Below are 17,890 nucleotides of genomic sequence, written 5' to 3'. Positions count from 1 at the left end.
GATTACTGAGAATTTGGAACCTTGGCAGCGTGTGGAACATAGACCTGATTTGGTGGCACGTGTTTTCAAAATAAAACTGGAAGCACTCTTAAAAGACATTAACAACGGATTATTTGGGAAAGTTTGCGCTATGGTTCATGTAATTGAATTTCAAAAACGTGGCCTTCCACATGCTCACATTTTGATTATTCTGGACAGCAACTCCAAATTAAGGACTGAGGAGGACATAGACAATACAGTGTGGGCTGAAATTCCCAATCCTACCCACTACCCTCAGCTCCATAAAATTGTTCTCCAACATATGATTCATGGTCCGTGTGGAGAACACAACCCAAATTCTCCCTGTATGGATCTGGGGAAGTGTACAAAAGGTTTCCCTAAAGATTTGCAACCAAGAACCATCATAGCTAAGGACGCCTATCCTACTTATCGCAGACACTTTGGCCCATCTTTTCAACACCATTCTAACATGATTGACAATTCGTGGGTGGTTCCATATAATCCGTTCCTGCTATTAAAATACAAGTGCCATATAAATGTCGAAGTTTGTGGTTCCATTCAGGCTGTGAAATATTTATTTAAATACGTCTACAAAGGACATGATAAAGCCAATCTTGAAATCTGCCAGACTAACATCCAACATGATGAAACACACCAATTCATGGATTCAAGATATGTCAGTGCACCAGAGGCAGCTTGGCGAATATTCTCATATCCAATGCATAAACAATCTCATAGCATCATTCGCCTTGCTGTACATCTACCGCATTCTCAGCCACTCTATTTTCATGAGGATGACTCTATTGGAAACATCAAACAAAAGCTCCATCAAAATTCTACACTTATGGCCTACTTCAAGCTTAATCAGAACGACCATCATGCTCATATTTATTTATACCGTGAAATTTCCGAAAACTATGTTTGGAAAGAAGGTTCTTGGGAAGATAGAAAGCGAGCAGGTGGTTCTGTGATTGGACGAATGTATACTGTCAGTGTGAAAGACCAAGAACGCTACTATTTAAGATTGTTATTGTTACATGTCAAAGGTGCAACCAGTTTTGACAGCATAAAAACTGTACACGGAGTCACACATGAAACCTTCAAAGATGCGGCATTAGCTCTTGGCTTACTATTTGATGATAGTCTGTGGAGAAATACATTACTTGATGCCAGTATTCTCAACATGCCAGCACAGCTACGTGACATGTTTGCCTACATTTGTATTTTTGGTCCTCCAGCTAAACCTCGGGACTTATGGGATGAATTTAAGGAACACTTTGTAGAAGACTACTGCTATGCATACCACTCCGACACTCTGGAGTGTGTCAATTGTGAAGGCTATGCTATGACAGATGTCCAACATGTTCTTAAAGCTCATGGCAAAACTTATACTGATTTTAATTTGCCACGTCCAGTCAAGAAACAACACCTCCTCCCACAGTATGATAAAGATTATGAGTTATCAGCAGCTGCTGAAATGAAAGCTACTCTAAATGAGGACCAACTTTTTGCTTTTGATGCTATCACTCAAGCTTTAGAAGACACTAATTCTACAGCAAAGTGTTTTTTCCTTGATGGTCCTGGTGGCAGCGGAAAAACGTACCTATATCATCTACTCCTACATCAGCTAAGAGGACAAGGAGACATTGTGTCACCTGCTGCCACTACTGGAATTGCCGCCAACTTGCTACAAGGTGGACGAACCATTCATTCTCTTTATGGGATTCCAATTCCTGTGAATGAAACATCTGTTTCCAGGATTAAGAATGATACCGATGCAGCAAAAGATTTGCACAGCACTAAACTTTTTATTATTGATGAGTGCACAATGCTATCCAAATATGCATTGCATGTCATTGATAGAGTTTTACGTGATGTCATGACAACAAATGTAGCTCACAAAGAAAAAACACCGTTTGGAGGTAAAGTGATTGTTTTTGGAGGCGACTTTAGACAATGTCTTCCTGTCATCCCTCATGGGACAAGAACTGATGTTGTAGAGAGCTGTATAAAATATTCACAACACTGGCAACATTTTACTCGCCTGCCACTTATTAACAACATGCGCTCCATTGATCCTCACTACAGCAGTTGGTTGCTTCAACTGGGAAATGGTGAACTATCTAATGAACATAACCTTGGAGATGATGTAATTGAAATTCCTCCAGACATGGTATGCACTGGCTCTTTAATAATTGAAATTTTTGGAGATAATCTTTGTATTGATGTGAATGACACCGAAAGCATAAATACAGCTGCATCTCATGCAATTTTATGTCCAAAAAATGAGGACGTTGAGAAAGTCAATTCCCAAGTCATGGATTTATTGATAGGTGACTATACTGAATATATCAGTGATGATTCCATCGATCCTGATGAAGCTGATGACCTCGATCAATACCCACTTGAGTTTTTAAATTCACTAACACCAACTGGAATGCCTTCACATCGGCTGAAACTTAAAATTGGCACCATTGTCATGTTATTACGTAATCTGAACACGAACAAAGGTCTCTGCAATGGTACGCGGCTCATTGTCACTGCCTTACATGCCAATATCATACTGGCTAAAGTAATTAGTGGGTCAGCAGCAGGAAATGTGGTATTCATTCCACGAATTGATTTGTGTCCATCAGAGACTGGATTACCTTTTAAATTAAGACGGAGACAATTTCACATCAAGCCCGCATTTGCAATGACCATAAATAAATCTCAAGGCCAGACCCTCCATCGAGTTGGCATTTATCTACCAGAACCTGCTTTTGCCCATGGTCAATTGTATGTTGCTTTTTCCAGGGTGAAGCAATGTTGCAATGTGAGGGTTAAAGTGGTTAATACACCACTTCAAGGACAATTATTGGCTGATAGTACTAAAGTCTTCACACGTAATATTATCTACAAAAATATTTTAGTTTAAAGTTACTTTTCTTTTTTTTCATTATTCAGTTTTTCTAATAACATAGACAGCAATAGGCAAATTCTATGTATAGAGATAAGGAAAAAAAACAAAAACAAAAAAAAATTAGTGTAGCCATAGACATATAGATTTTAAGTACTTATGTAGGAAATACGTATATAACATACGTACTCATTAGCATATAGGGTTAATAACTCTATATCATATCTACATAAATTTAGAAATATGATATATCAATACATATTTTTATAGGTAAGTAGAACACACATTAAGTACAAGATGTAAGATGTGTATCATCCAAATGCCTGTATTTGGTGATAGGAACCTGTATTTGAAGCTCCAGCAGTATAGCTGCTGAGAGATTTCATTTTGTTTTTAAAAAGGGTGAGGTTTTTGTGAACAGGTAAGAGACGGGTGGGATGGCTGTTCACACACATCTCTATCTCCAGGTGTGTTCTGTACATAGAAATAGATATATAGATAGGTACATATTTAGATAGATAGGGAAAGAATAGAGATTTTGCTTTCACATCAACATTTTTCTGCTATTTGGAGAATTTATGGTGGAAAAAAGGCTATTTCTGCACTTCCTGCCTAAGGGCTGACCCACGCCACTCTTGCTGTAAGTTGCATGCAATGTATACGGAATTTGTACTTCACTTGTGGCAGGTGCGGCACATGTGGTTTCTGCAGTTTTCGCCACAAAATCTCCACTTACCAGTGTTTTTGTTGTGGCTGCATTTAATGCAATTGTCGAAGCCGCGTTTGCCGCATTTACTGCAAGTTAACTCCAAGCTTCATCTACATTGCATGGCACTTGCTGAAAGTGTGTTGTAGGTCAGTTCTTTGGTGCCAAGTGTGGAAGTTGTATTGTTTTTAACATTACTTCTGCAAATATCAGAAACATGCAGATGTGAAAGAGGTTTGAGTATTAAGAAATAGGAATCAGTTAGTTAGGACCCATCAGTTCAAAGGCTACCGTGACGTGGTTGATGGGCATGCTTATATTAGCCCATCGGTGTACTATGAACGTTGATTTCTTAAATTTTACACTTCTGTAAAAATAAACACAAAAAATTTGGATACACAAAAAGGCTTTTATTTCTGTTGTACTTATTAGAATTATTTAAAATGAAGGCTTAGCTAAGCCCAAGAGATGATTAAAAACGTTTCATACCAACCCATCAGATGTAAAATTACTGTGAAAATACCTGATGGGCACACAAGTATGCGCCAGTATGGGTACTAAGAGCTTTTCCACATAATAATGAAATATTTTAAAATGTCATAGAAAATACCAATATACATAGTTATTGATACATATTATTTATTATTTACATTATTGTTCTTAAGCAAAGAACCGTTGTTGTGGCATTTGCCACAACACGCAAAGTTGTTGTCTGATGTCTTTCATCACTACCCTCATAAGCATGTTCATGGATCCTGTGTAACTGTACCTTAAATAACAAGAATTGTCAAGAGCTGGTGAGTGCAGCCATTTTTTGTTCTTTCTTACTATTATTTATTAATTGTATTATTCTTACATTTGAATAAATAAAGTATATATGGATTCTAGACTCCCGATTCTTTAGAATCGGGCTGCCATCTAGTGTAAAAGATAAATGTTTAAAAAAAATTATTGTTGGGGGAGGGGTTCACCATATTCTTAGACCGCAAACTCTTACTTTTCCATTGACAGAGTTGTGTGAGGGCTTATTTTTTGCAGGATGAGCTGTTATTTTCCATAGTACATGTAACTTTGTTTGTCACTTTTTTTGTGAGACTGGAGAAACAAAAACAAGTAATTTTATCATTGCTCTTTTATATTGTTTCTTACATCAGTCACAATACTGGATAAATAAGGATTTATAAAATTGGGATTTAGCAAAGGTGTTTTTTTAAACACTTGAAAACACTTATTTTGCATAGAGGGCTGTTGTTATTGACAGGAGGGTTAAACTAATGGCATCGCTCAGAACATTGATCATAGCAGTTACAGAAGGAGTCTAGCTGTGTATCCCATCAGTGAATCTCCTGCAGTTTATAGCACCATTTTCACATAATTTTTTTTTTCATATTTTATGGTGCCCATAATACTGTATGGAGGACTATGTCGTGCCCATAATGCTCTATGAAGGAGTAAGTGGTGCCCATAATACTGTGTGGAGGACTATGTGGTGCCCATAAAGCTGTGTGGAGGACTATGTGGTGTCTAAAATACTGAATGGAGGACTATGTGGTGCCCATAATACTGTATGGAGGACTTTACTGTCCGGTCTAAAATGAAAAGTCTGCAGTCACTCTGTGTGACTGCAGACTTTTGAATCCCACAAGTGCATGCACTGCATTACTGTGAGGATTCGCTGGTTTCTGAGTTATTGTAGCACTTACAATAGATATCAGTCATGTAATGTAAGAAGTAAGTGACATTTTTGGCATTGTACTATAACTATAATTCTTAACTGTGCATCATGAATCATGGTATACTGTAATAATAATCTTTTATATTTATATAGCGCTAACATATTCCGCAGCGCTTTACAGTTTGCACACATTATCATCACTGTCCCCGATGGGGCTCACAATCTAAATTCCCTATCAGTATGTTTTTGGAACGTGGGAGGAAACTGGAATAACTGGAGGAAACCCACGCAAACACGGGGAGAACATACAGACTCCTTGCAGATGTTGTCCTTGGTGGGGTTTGAACCCAGGACTCCAGCGCTGCAAGGCTGCAGTGTTAACCACTGAGCCACTGTGCTGCCCGTATGCGTTAAAAGGGCCCACTGAGACTCTATCAACAGTATCTGTCCTCAGTGCCCATAAGCAGAAACTTTGAGGTCAACATTATTTTGGTAATTTTGAAGGCTAACCTAAAGGGTCTACTAGTGAAGTCAGCATCCCACTGGACTTTTGAAATATTTCTCTGATTGAAACATTTGAAGTGCTTCTCATAATCTATGTTTGTGAGACCACATTTGTGAGCTAAAGCATCTTCAGCTGTTTTTACAAGACATGCCTGGTGTCAAGTATCTAAGATTTATGTAGTTCAAATTGTTTTTATCTTTTGATGGGCAAAATGCATTGCTGTCATAATTTCTTTCCAATTTCAATGAAAAAAAAAAAAAAACTACCAAAAAGTTGATATCATCTATATGGGCTAAGATAGATTGCCATAAAGATGAATGGAAAGCACAGGGTTAAAGTCCTGGATGGCGTGTATGTGTCACCAAGGTGCCTAGCCTCGGTGATGTGAAAGCCAAAGAGAAGGTTCCAGCACAGATAGTATGATAGTGCTGTGAGTTTTTTTTAATAGGCCAAGATTTTGGGTCCAGGTTTTAGTAGCAGCTGAGAGAGCTGGGTGGGACTGGTTGCTCCCATATCTCCAATCTAAGCTTTGCAGCTGATATTAAAGGGAAGCTGAGTTGCTCCATAGTTGCTTGGGAGTAGAGCCTGAAGCTGACCAAGTGTAGCCCTGTGTTGCTGGTGAGCTTCAGCCAGTGACAGAAGGTGTGTGGATTGTCTAGGAAGGACTCTGTCAGTGTTGCCGTCACTATGTCTTCTTATATGATTTCTGATTATGCCAGAGAAGGGCTGTGTATTTACTTTTGCTGGAGGTGTTATGGACTTTTTGTGCAATAAACCTTCCTGTGTAAACAAGACACTTTGTGCATGTGCATACCTCAACTGCTGCCAATAGTGAGTCAATCCGTACAACCAGTATAACAAAAAACAATACCATTTTAAAAAGAGGATTGCAATGGTTAAAGAAATATACTAGTAGTGACTGGAGCATTTATCTGATACATTGAGAATGTAGGAAGAATTAGAAAAAAATCAACCAATAATCTATTCGTACATGTGTGTCACAGAAATGAGTGAAAAAACTATAATCATGTTAAGTGGAATTATGGAATCGCCAAATGTCAATTAGGCTCAGGTGATCCATAATAAATTGAATTTGGTTATGAGTTTATGGCTCATTCAGTCATCTGTTTTTCCTGTAAGAGCGCTATCTGTGGTTTTCACATATAGCACTCTCACCTATGATAATCTATGGGTTATTTCACATCTGATTTTTATTTCCTTGGACCGAGTAGTCCACACAAAAGCATAGAGAGGAGACTTCTCTGATTTTGATTCGAGTCTTGGATCAAACTTGCCAATGCAAGTCTATGAGTCAGTGAAAAAAACGGACACCTCTAAGATTTATACTGTCCCTTTTGAACTGACTGTTTTATATGAGAAGCTTGAGAAACCTCCATCTTTTTTTTTCATCTTAGAAAGACTGATGGTCTGTGTCAATTTTTAATGTTTCTTTGCATACAAGAAAAATCACTGATGTCTTGCGGAGTCCTTAAAGGCAGCAGCAAGTGATTTGTCTAGTATAAGGATTTGAACATTGAAATCTCCACTCATTAGTATGTTTGAGATGTACCAACTTTTATACTTTTTTAACTTTTATACTTCAAGAATTTCTTAGAGAAGGTAAGACTTGGTGAATTGTATTCCTAAAGATAATTAAGTTTATATTTAAAAAAATGTAAAAAAAAATCAAAACTAGCAAAGTTAGCCACTGAAAAACAAATTGCCAGTGACATTAAAATAAATCCAAATAAATTATATAAATACATCAATCCGAAAAAGAAAAAAACAGGTAGTATCAGCCCCTTAAAAGATAATAATAACAAGAAAATTATAGAGGACAAGGAAAAGGCTGAGATATTAAACACGCACTTTTCATCCATGTTTACCAATGAACTGACTGTTCCAGAGATCATTCAACAAGGCAAGAATCAAAGTTCACCACCTGATATAACTAGTTTAATACAAGAAGAATTAAGCCTGCGTCTGAGCAAATTAAACATTGACAAGTCCCTCTGGCCCAGATGTCATTCATCCACGGATAATGAGGGAATTGAGCTCAGTAATTGACAGACCGCAGTATCTTATATTCTTAGACTGTCTTGTAACAGGGTTGGTGCCATAGGATTGAATATGGTTTACAAGGTACTGGTATTTAAGATAAGTAAGAAGGTGGATCCAGGTAACTACCGTCCGTTAAGTCTGACATCAGTAGTGCGCAAAGTTTTTGAGGGCATTAAAAGATATGACCTGCAGATATATATTGCAAAGAATAATATAATAAATGACAACCAGCATGGATTCATGAAAGAATGTCTAACCAACATATTGGGTTTCTATGAAGATATAAGTGCAAATCTGGATGTTGGTAATGCAGCTGATGTGATTTATCTGGGCTTTCCAAAGGCATTTGGTACTATACCACACAACAGCCTCATACTGAAGCTACAGAAAAAAGCATGGGGGATAATATATGCAGTTTGGTTGGCATTTGCTAAATGTCAGGAAACAAAGTGTCATCATAAATGGTACGTTCTCTAAATGGGATATAGTCAGCAGTGGGGACCGCAGGGATCTGTGCTAGGACCGATTATTTTTAATCTGTTTATTAATGACCTTGTGGATGGGATTGAAAGTAAATTGTCAGTCCTTGCTGATGATATCAAACTATGTAGGATATGAAGCACTGACCTTGACATTAAAATATTACAAAACAATCTGGATAAGATGTCTAAATGGGAAAAAACTTGGCAAATGAGGTTTAATGTAGATAAATGTAGAGTAATGCACCTAGGATGGAGTAGTTCCATTGCTGCATGCATATTAAATGGAAACATACTCGTGACTACAAAACAAGAGAAGGACTTGGCTATTCTGGTTACAAGTAAGCTAAGCATTAGAACTCAATGTCAAGCAGCATCTGCAAAGGCAAACAAGATTTTAGGGTGCATGAAAAGAGAGATAAAATCCTTTGACCCTCATATCAGAAGAGTTTGGAAAAGTTGGGCTTCTTTAGCTTAGAAAAAAGACATCTCAGAGGAGATCTCATTTCTGTGTATAGATACTAGTGATGAGCAAGTGTGCTCGTTACTCGAGATTTCCAAGCATGCTTGGGTGTTCTCCGAGTATTTTGGGCTTGCTCGGAGATTATGTTTGAGTCGCCGCAGCTGCATGATTTGCGGCTGCTAGACAGCCTGAATACATGTGGGGATTGCCTGTTTGTTACAGAATCCCCAAATGTATTCATGCTGTCTAGCAGCCGCAAATCATGCAGCTGCGGCGACTCAAACATACTATCCGAGCACGTCCAAAATACTCAGAGAACACCCGAGCATTCTCGAAAATGTCAAGTAACGAGCACACTTGTTCATCACTACTTATGATGTCAACATGCTCACTACATCTCTAGAATAATTACCGTATATACTCGAGTATAAGACGAGATTTTCAGCACATTTTTTTGTGCTGAAAATGCCCCCCTCGGCTTATACATGAGTCACTGTCCAGAAAGCCAGCTGGGGAGGGGAGCTGTGGAGCAGCGGCAGGAGCTAGCGGCTGTGACATCATACTCACCCTCCTCGTGCCGTCACTGAAAGTCCCTGCATCTCCATTGTCCCGATGCGGCATCGCTTCCTGTGCTGAGTGGTCATGTGGTACCGCTCATTCAGGTACCACATAACCGCTCAGCACAGGAAGAGCTGCAGCATCAGGACAATGGAGATGCAGGGACGTGCAGCGACGACGCGAGGAGGGTGAGTATGACGGGGGAGGATGCCGAGCAATGCATATAAGGGTGAGGACGGGGGAGCCCAGCCATGCATACAAGGATGGGAAGGGGCGAGCCGAGCCATGCATACATGATGGGACAAGGGGGAGCCATGCATACAACGAGGGGACCAGGATAGCCGTGCATACAACAGGGGGAGCCACACAGAGCAGGACAGGATAGGGGGAGTCACACAGAGCAGGACAGGATGGGAGGAGCCACACAGAGCAGGACAGGATGGGGGGAGCCACACATAGCAGGACAGGGATGAGGGGACAATACATACCCGTCTTATACTCGAGTCAATAAGCTTACCCAGTTTTCCGTGGCAAAAATAGGTGCCTCGGCTTATACTCAAGTATATACGGTAATTGGGGAGTGTAGTTTGCAAAATGGGGTTACTTTTAGTGAGTCTGCTGTTCTGGCATCTTAGTGACTCTGCCAATGTAACATGGAACCCGGAAAACATTCTAGCAAAACCTGCACTCCAATATGGGGCTTCTTCCCTTCTGAGCTTTGCAGTGTACCAGGACTGCCTATCCAGGGGTCCATTTTCTCCTATAACCCCCTGTGAAAAAAAATATTTAGGGCTAAAGCAACATTTTTGTGAAAAAAAATAAGTAATTTTACAATTTTACGACCCACTGTTATAAAATTCTGTAAATCTCCTGTGGTTTTAAAAGGCATGTTACAGTGTACTCAGGATAAATTGAAGAGAAGTAGGAGATAGACTTCTGGTAGACTGCTGCTGTGAAAAAGGAGTAGTTAATAAAAACCCCAATGAGGATCATTTAATCACTTCTGCATATACCGTATTTTGCGGTTTATAAGACGCACTGGATTATAAGGCGCTCCCCAAATATTGAGGAGAAAAATAGGAATTTTTTTTTTAATAAAATGGTGGTGCTTCTTATAATCCAGGCGTCTTATTGCTTACCTGGCGTTGGCTGCGGTAAAGCGGGGTCCCAGGGTCGCTGCTGGCAGAGGCAGGAGTGGGGTGATGCTGCGGATTCTAGACTGAGAGAAAGGGGTGTTCGTATGTGTGACGCTGCGGGTGTTCGGCGGTGCAGGGTCGCACATCCGAACACTTCCTCATCCCAGCCTGCGGCCTGCACCAACGCACCACTCTTGCTTCCTCCAGCAGTGACCCTGGGACCCTGCTCCACCGCGACCGGTAAGGTATATTCGCCTTATAAGATGCACCCCCATTCCCCCCCCCCCAATTTGGGGGGAAAAAGTGCGTCTTATTATTCGAAAAATATGGTACGTTAATTACCCCAACATTGTTAAATAATAAAGAGAAATTTTGTAAATAGAAAGTTCAAGAAAAACACTCTGGCTAGTGATGAGCGAGTGTACTCGTTGCTCGGGTTTTCCCCGAGCATGCTCGGGTGACCTCCAAGTATTTATGACTGCTCGGAAATTTAGTTTTCATCATGGCAGCTGAATGATTTACAGCTAGTAGCCAGCCTAAGTACATGTGGGGGTTGCCTGGTTGCTAGGGAATCCCCACATGTAATCAAGCAGGATAGTAGCTGTAAATCAGCTGCCGGGATGAAAACCAAATCTCCGAGCAGTCATAAATACTCGGAGGTCACGCGAGCAATGAGTACACTCGCTCATCACTACTCCTGGCCAGTCTACGAACAAAATATCTCCCAATAAGATAAACACTACACATACAGTTAGTACTAGCAATGCTTCTACTGATACCACCACTACCAGACCCTTTATCCCCTCGATGGGTTCCACTATTTATGTTTCTAAAGCTACTGAAACATCATCTTCAAAAGCACACTCTGAGGTCAATATTATAACCCCTAGTGGACCTCCCCCCGCCACTTCCAAGTTTATTTTTTCCTCCATGCTGGGAAAACATCTTGAGGCCATTAGCGAAGAAATCAGTTAATTTCAAAATGAAAGGAGAAACTCCCTATCTCAGATCTTAAAATTTCTGTTACTAATACAGCACATGCCTCTGGCCTTATACCCCACTCCCACGGATCTATCTATACACAAGACTACCCCAGAAAATGTTAGACCCGACTATAAATGATAGCACTCCTCACTCTGACATCATCATATTTGCCAAAACAGTATTTGATACCATGTGTTATCAGCGTACAAGATTGCCTTGTGCAGGCATGTACTACGGAGGACAGAGAATGAACTTCAATCCAATATTGCAGCCAGCATGCAGCCAGCGGGTAAGGAAAGGATGAATCAAACAGCCGAAAACCCCGCCTCTATGGCTGAAGATTCTTCCCTCCAAATTCAGGTGACAGTGTCCCTTTAAATATATAATTTAACAATGGGCTGCTCCTTTATCTCGATCCACAAATCCACACATCCATTTCTCAGCTTAACTTTCCATGCTACTGGGGCTGGTTTCTGGCATGATATAATCCTGTTAACGGAACGGGCTTATATCTAAAGAAGAAATGGTGGCAGTCCTACCAGGCTGGCAGCACTCTGTTTCACTGGTTCTAGTGAAAGGGGCCTTTGAGCCTGTCAGAGTTGTGGGTGAGTGTGGTGTCACATCAGCAACTGCATGGGCCACATCCTCTCACTCTCAGCCATGCCTCCCTGGTCCTATGTGGACAGGGGGTGTCTATGTAAAACTGTACCAAGCTGACCTTAAGTGTCCCCATGGGGTGTGGAACAAGTGGGGAGACTGCACTACATGATCCTTCTGACGTAATAGTGAAGTCAGGGAGGGTAGCGAGGTGCAGGTTCATCACAGTCCCTAGATAAAAGATTGTGTAAATTTTACTGAAAAAATGAACAATTGCTTCTAAACTTTCAAACCTTCTAACATCATAAAAAATACCTTTCAAAATTGCTGTTGAAGTAAATTACCATTTTTTTGGATTATAAGACGCACTTATCCCCTCGAAAATTCTAAATTTTGGGGGGAAAACAGGTGCATTTTATAATTCGAATGTAGCTTACAGGGTGCACTGGAGCGGGATCCCAGGGTTGCCGCTGCAGGCAGCTTCTGGTGGCAGCGGCAGAAGTGGAGTAATGCTGCGGGTCTCAGGTTAGTAGGAGAGGGGTGTTTGGCGGTGCCGAGATCTTAGGTGCACATGCGCCGTCTGCGGCAGCCATTTTGCCAGAGTTCACCGCATTCAAAAGCATGGAAAGTGTGGGGGAACCAGGCTTCTACAAAATGTCAGTGGAGCCTGCGCACCGCTAACCACCCATTCCTACCAGCCTTGGACCTGCAGCATCACCCCACTTCTACCCCTGCCGAACACCGCCTCCCACTAGCCTGGGGACTGCAACATCTCCTGCTGCATTCCGCCAGATGCTTCCTGCAGCAGCAAACCTGCTATCTGGGACCCCGCTCCACCGTGACCAAACTCCAGGTAAGCTACTGTAAAAGTGAATTATGAGACACACCACCATTTTATATAAAAAAAAGTTTTCCTATTTTAATGCTCTAAATTTGGGATGTGTATTATAATCCAGTGCATTTTATAATCCGCAAAACATGGTAGATATATAGTAAATATTATTTATTAACTATTTTGTGCTGAATGATTGTTTTAAAAGGCATACATTTCAGAAAATTCTGAAAGTTGTGAATTTTACATCACATTTTGAATATGTTCATGAAAAGATAATTTTATGAATCTAAATTTACCACTAACATAAAATACAATTTGTCAGAAAACATAACATGTCACATAAAGTGACAAGTCAGATTTAAAAATGGGGTTCTGTCAGGTAGACCTAAACTGACTACAATCAGAAGTGGTTAAGCATATTTACACAATAACAGAAAAGAAAATTAACATGAGATTTCATTATACGCAATGCTCTACCATGTCTATTTCAATATTTTACCTTAATGTTTTCATAGGTTAGCACTGAAGCATGGTTCTCCAGCTTGTCATAAATGTGAGGCGTTAGCAACTGAGCAATTTCTGGACGCATGCGATGCTGAAAATGAGAGGGCATATTAGTATCAGTGGAAGATTATGCACTATTAAAGGCAACCCGTCATCAGGTTTGGCCAATATGAGATACAGCCACCACCTTTCAGGGCTGATATACAGCATTCAAGAATGCTGTATATCTGCCCCCAACCCGACCTGTAAGAGAAGAAAAATAACTTTGAGATTATACTCCCCTGCAGGACGGTCCAGTCCGAGACGTGTCGATGTTCTTAGTACGGCACCTCCCATCTTTTTACGATCGCCGTCCTCCTTCTTGCTTCATGTGGATAACGTGTCCTTGCTCTTTGACCTTTCCTGGCGCCTGTGCGCTGCAGTACTTTGCTCTGCCCTCAACAGGTACGTCTGCGCAGGAGCGGAATGCCAGAGACACTGTGTGGATGACGAAGGAACGCGTCATCCACACGAAGCAAGAAAGAGGGTGGCGATCATAAGAAGATGGGAGGCGTCGGGACAAGAAGATTAACACCCCTCAGACAAAACCGCCCCACAGGTGAGTATAATAAAAGTTATTTTTCTTCTCTTACAGGTCAGATTGTGGGCAGATATATAGCATTATAGAATGCTGTATATCAGCTCTGAAAGGTGGTGGCTGTATCTCATATCGGTTTAACCTGGTGACAGGTTACCTTTAAATTTAGTAATTACTTCACAACCTGAAGCAAAGATACATAAAATGACAAAATGTTAGTGTAATGGTTCCAATATTAAATGTGCTAAATATTTTATTCTGTTATTATATTTTTTTTTACTTGTTTGAATTTTACCATATATTTAAAGCACACATTGAAATTCATGGGACATAAAGAGGATTTATTAAACTGGAAACATCATGGAATAAGGGTTTTAAAGCTGAATAAAACATAGTTTTTGCTATTCAATTTTTCTCTCCATTGCAAATATATTAGCTTGTAAAGTTTAGGTTATAATTTATGTATAGTTCAACTCTATGTTCCCAGAGATTTTTCTCAGGGAGCGCAAGCTTCTTCAACTGTATGTCACTGACCAATCATGAGCAGGCTGCAATATTCTGGGGAAAAAAAGAACACGACTCACAATAGCTTAGAAAAGGCTTTCTCCTGTGTGAGACATGCAAGGACAGTCTTGCTCTCCTAATTGATCTTACTAGAAATCAAACTGTGAATCAAAGTGCCTGTTGGTAGCCGTGGGCTTACGATATACAGCCTCCTTTACTATTCAAGTTTTCACCCGGGACATCTAAAAAATGGCATCCCCAAGGGACTATTTTTTCAGCTCAAGAGGAACTGCAGTAGTCAAGAGGATTTCTTGAGCGAACCCAAGTTAAAACCACACATTGCTGAGCAACCTAGTTTGGTTGCCAGAAGAACCATTACTTTAAAAGATTGTCTGAGCCATAGTCACTTCAAGAGACCCACATTGGAACTGAATTGGGGTTTTCGCCCGAGTGGTACCTTTCCGTGTGGTGGATGCACGGTATGTCAGTTTGTTGTTTGTGGTGATACTGTAATCCTTCCTGTATTTCCATTCAAGATCCATCTTAAGGCCTACTGCAGTTGTAAAACATGTAATTTAATATATGCATTAATCTGTCCATGTCCAAAAATATACGTAGGCCAAACCACACAAGAACTAAGAAAGCGGATTCAACAATACTTCTCCAACATCGCCACAGCTAAGGATATAAAGAAGGGTAAAACCTTAACTCCAGTGGCTGCACACTTTTTGACTGAACATAATTCCAATATTACTGAAACTAAGATCTTGAGAATTCAGCCTATACATTCCAAAATTAGAGGTGGCAATATCACCCTAGAACTTCTTAAATGTGAATCCAAATGGATCTTCAATTTGCAAAGTCTGACCCCTTCTGGACTAAATGAAGAGTTATTATTTACTGGCTTTTATAAACAGATTTAATCTAATTCAAAATAATCCCTTTTTTTTTAATTATGATTCTGGATATAGGTTTCCCTCCTATGAAGGATTGGATGAAGTTACTTTAACGGCATTGTGAAGAACGGTTTTGCATTCATCAGCAGTGGAAGTTATATGTATATACCTTATGTGCCGATTATTAATTGTTGTACATGCGCAATACAAACAGCACACCTATATGGGTAGCGTTTTTGAATATTTGATATCATTAAATACATGATATGTATTTCTTGGCTATATGTGATATATTGGGTGATATGTTTTCACATGACTGTTTTCCACTTACCTATTTACTATCTAATAGTGCAACTGCGCTAAATGACTGTGCACTTCTGCTCGTTTTTTCATCATTTGGTATTGTTACTTAATATCGCTCTCATAATTTGAGAGTTTGCATATATCCTGCTTATCCTTAACCCCCAAGTGTGGTTTGAACGTTAAAGGGAACCTGTCACCCCCAAAATGGAAGTTGAGCTAAGCCCACCACCATCAGGGCTTATCTACAGCATTCTGGAGGCCCGGCGCCTGCGCAGTGCAATACTTTGCTCTGCCCTCAACAGGGCAGACAAAGTACGCCTGCGCCGGAGCTGCAGTGTGAAGACAAGAAGAGGACGTCATCTGATGTAGATAGGAGGCGCCGGACCGGACAGCGACACCCATCGGACCGGACCGGGCCCGCCCCTGGGTGAGTATAATCTAACCTCTTTTTCTTATCTTTTAGGATACATCGGGGGCTTATCTACAGCATTACAGAATGTTTATTAACCCTTCAGGTGTTTCACAGGAATTTTTGGAATGTTTAAAAAAAATTAACATCCCTGCGCGATGCTTCACTATGCCGCCAGAACGCTGCAATCATGTTTGATCGCAGTGTTCTGCGGGTTAATGTGCCGGGAGCAGTCCGTAACCACTCCTGGCACATAGTGCCAGATGTCAGATGTAATCAGCTGGCACCCGGCGGTGACCAGCCGCGCTCCCCCCCGTGAGCGCGGCTGATCGACCATGATGTACTATCCCATCCCTGGGAATTAAGTCCGAGGTCACCTCGAAGGGATAGTACGTCATATGGCAGAAAGGGGTTAAAGTATCATTGATATGTTAACTCAACATTTCTTTACTCACTTAGCTTATTTGTTATTTGTTACTGTGAAGGTGCTGCTGTTGTGGGGATCTGTGTGTTTATGGGGATATATTGCACAGCCCTTGTAGTATAATATATAGCAGAGGCGCAGTATATAACACAGCCCACGTAGTATATAGCAAAGAGATGTAGTATATAACACAGCCCATGCAGTATATAACACAGCCCATGTAGTATATAACACAGCCCACGTAGTATATAGCAATGTGGGCACCATATGCCCATTAAAAAAAATAATTAAAATAAGAAATAGGTATATACTCATCTTCCGTCGGCCCCCGGATCCAGGCGAGGCGTTTAGCGATGCTCCTCACTACGCTCCGGTCCCAAGAATGCATTGTGGTCTCGCGAGATGATTACGTAGCGGTCTCGCGAGACCGCTACGTTATCATCTCGCGAGACCCCAATGCATGGCCCGGAGCGTTGACAGGAGCGGGAAAGTCGTAGGAAGGTGAGTATATAATGATTTTTTATTTTTTAAATTATTTTTAATATTAGATCTTTTTACTATTGATGCTGCATAGGCAGCATCAATAGTAAAAAGTTGGTCACACAGGGTTAATAGCAGCATTAACGGACTGTGCGAGCGCTGACTGGAGGGGGTACTGACAGAGAGTAGGAAGGGGCGAATTCACGGCCGGACTGTGCCCGTCGCTGATTGGTCGTGGCCTGCCGGCCGCGACCAATCAGCGACGTGGGATTTCTGTGGCAGACAGACAGAAACGGACGGAAGTGCCCCTTAGACGATTATATATATATAGATATGGTGTGCTGTTTGTATCTTGCATTTACATAGGTTGTTACTATGAGTGACATTGTGTTATGGGTATCATCCTATCATGGGTTACAAGTATATTGTCTAGTCACCTGTGTGACTTTTAAATGTTTTTAAATGTGTTTGTTGCATGTTTTTGCACTCAATAAAAACTTTTGATTATTTCATCTATTGTGTGGTGATCACCCTTTTATGGCCCTAGCTTGTTTTTGTTGTACTTTCATGGTTATTTTTTGGGCCTTGGGTCGATCCCCATGACTATTGTTCTTTGGTGCCCTCCAACTTCTGTGTTTCCACTGTGTTTGTGGGTATTGCTGTGTGGGGGGTATTACTGTGTTGGGGGGTATTACTGTTTTGGGGGGGTATTGCTGTGTGGGGGTATTGCTGTGTGGGGGGTATTACTGTGTGTGTGTGGGTATTACTGTGTGTGGGGTATTGCGGTGTGTGGGGGATATTACTGTGTGTGTGGGGGTATTACTTTCTGTGGGGGTATTGCTGTGTGTGTGGGGTATTGCCGTGTGTGTGGGGTATTGCCGTGTGTGTGGGGTAT

The 17,890-nt window shown here is 40.9% G+C and overlaps 1 protein-coding gene across 1 annotated transcript in view; it reads right to left on the bottom strand.

The window, feature by feature from the left end:
• The window catches only part of LOC143782308 (NFX1-type zinc finger-containing protein 1-like), a 495,771-nt gene that overhangs the window by 55,441 nt on the left and 422,440 nt on the right, over positions 1–17,890 (bottom strand). The window contains exon 17 of the mRNA XM_077269631.1: positions 13,398–13,493. Within this exon, the coding sequence (XP_077125746.1) occupies positions 13,398–13,493 (96 nt within the window). The remainder of the gene's footprint in view (positions 1–13,397; positions 13,494–17,890) is intronic.

This window comes from Ranitomeya variabilis, chromosome 6 (assembly GCF_051348905.1).
Source record: "Ranitomeya variabilis isolate aRanVar5 chromosome 6, aRanVar5.hap1, whole genome shotgun sequence".
NCBI lineage: Eukaryota > Metazoa > Chordata > Amphibia > Anura > Dendrobatidae > Ranitomeya > Ranitomeya variabilis.
This window is presented reverse-complemented; position numbering and strand designations above follow the sequence as displayed.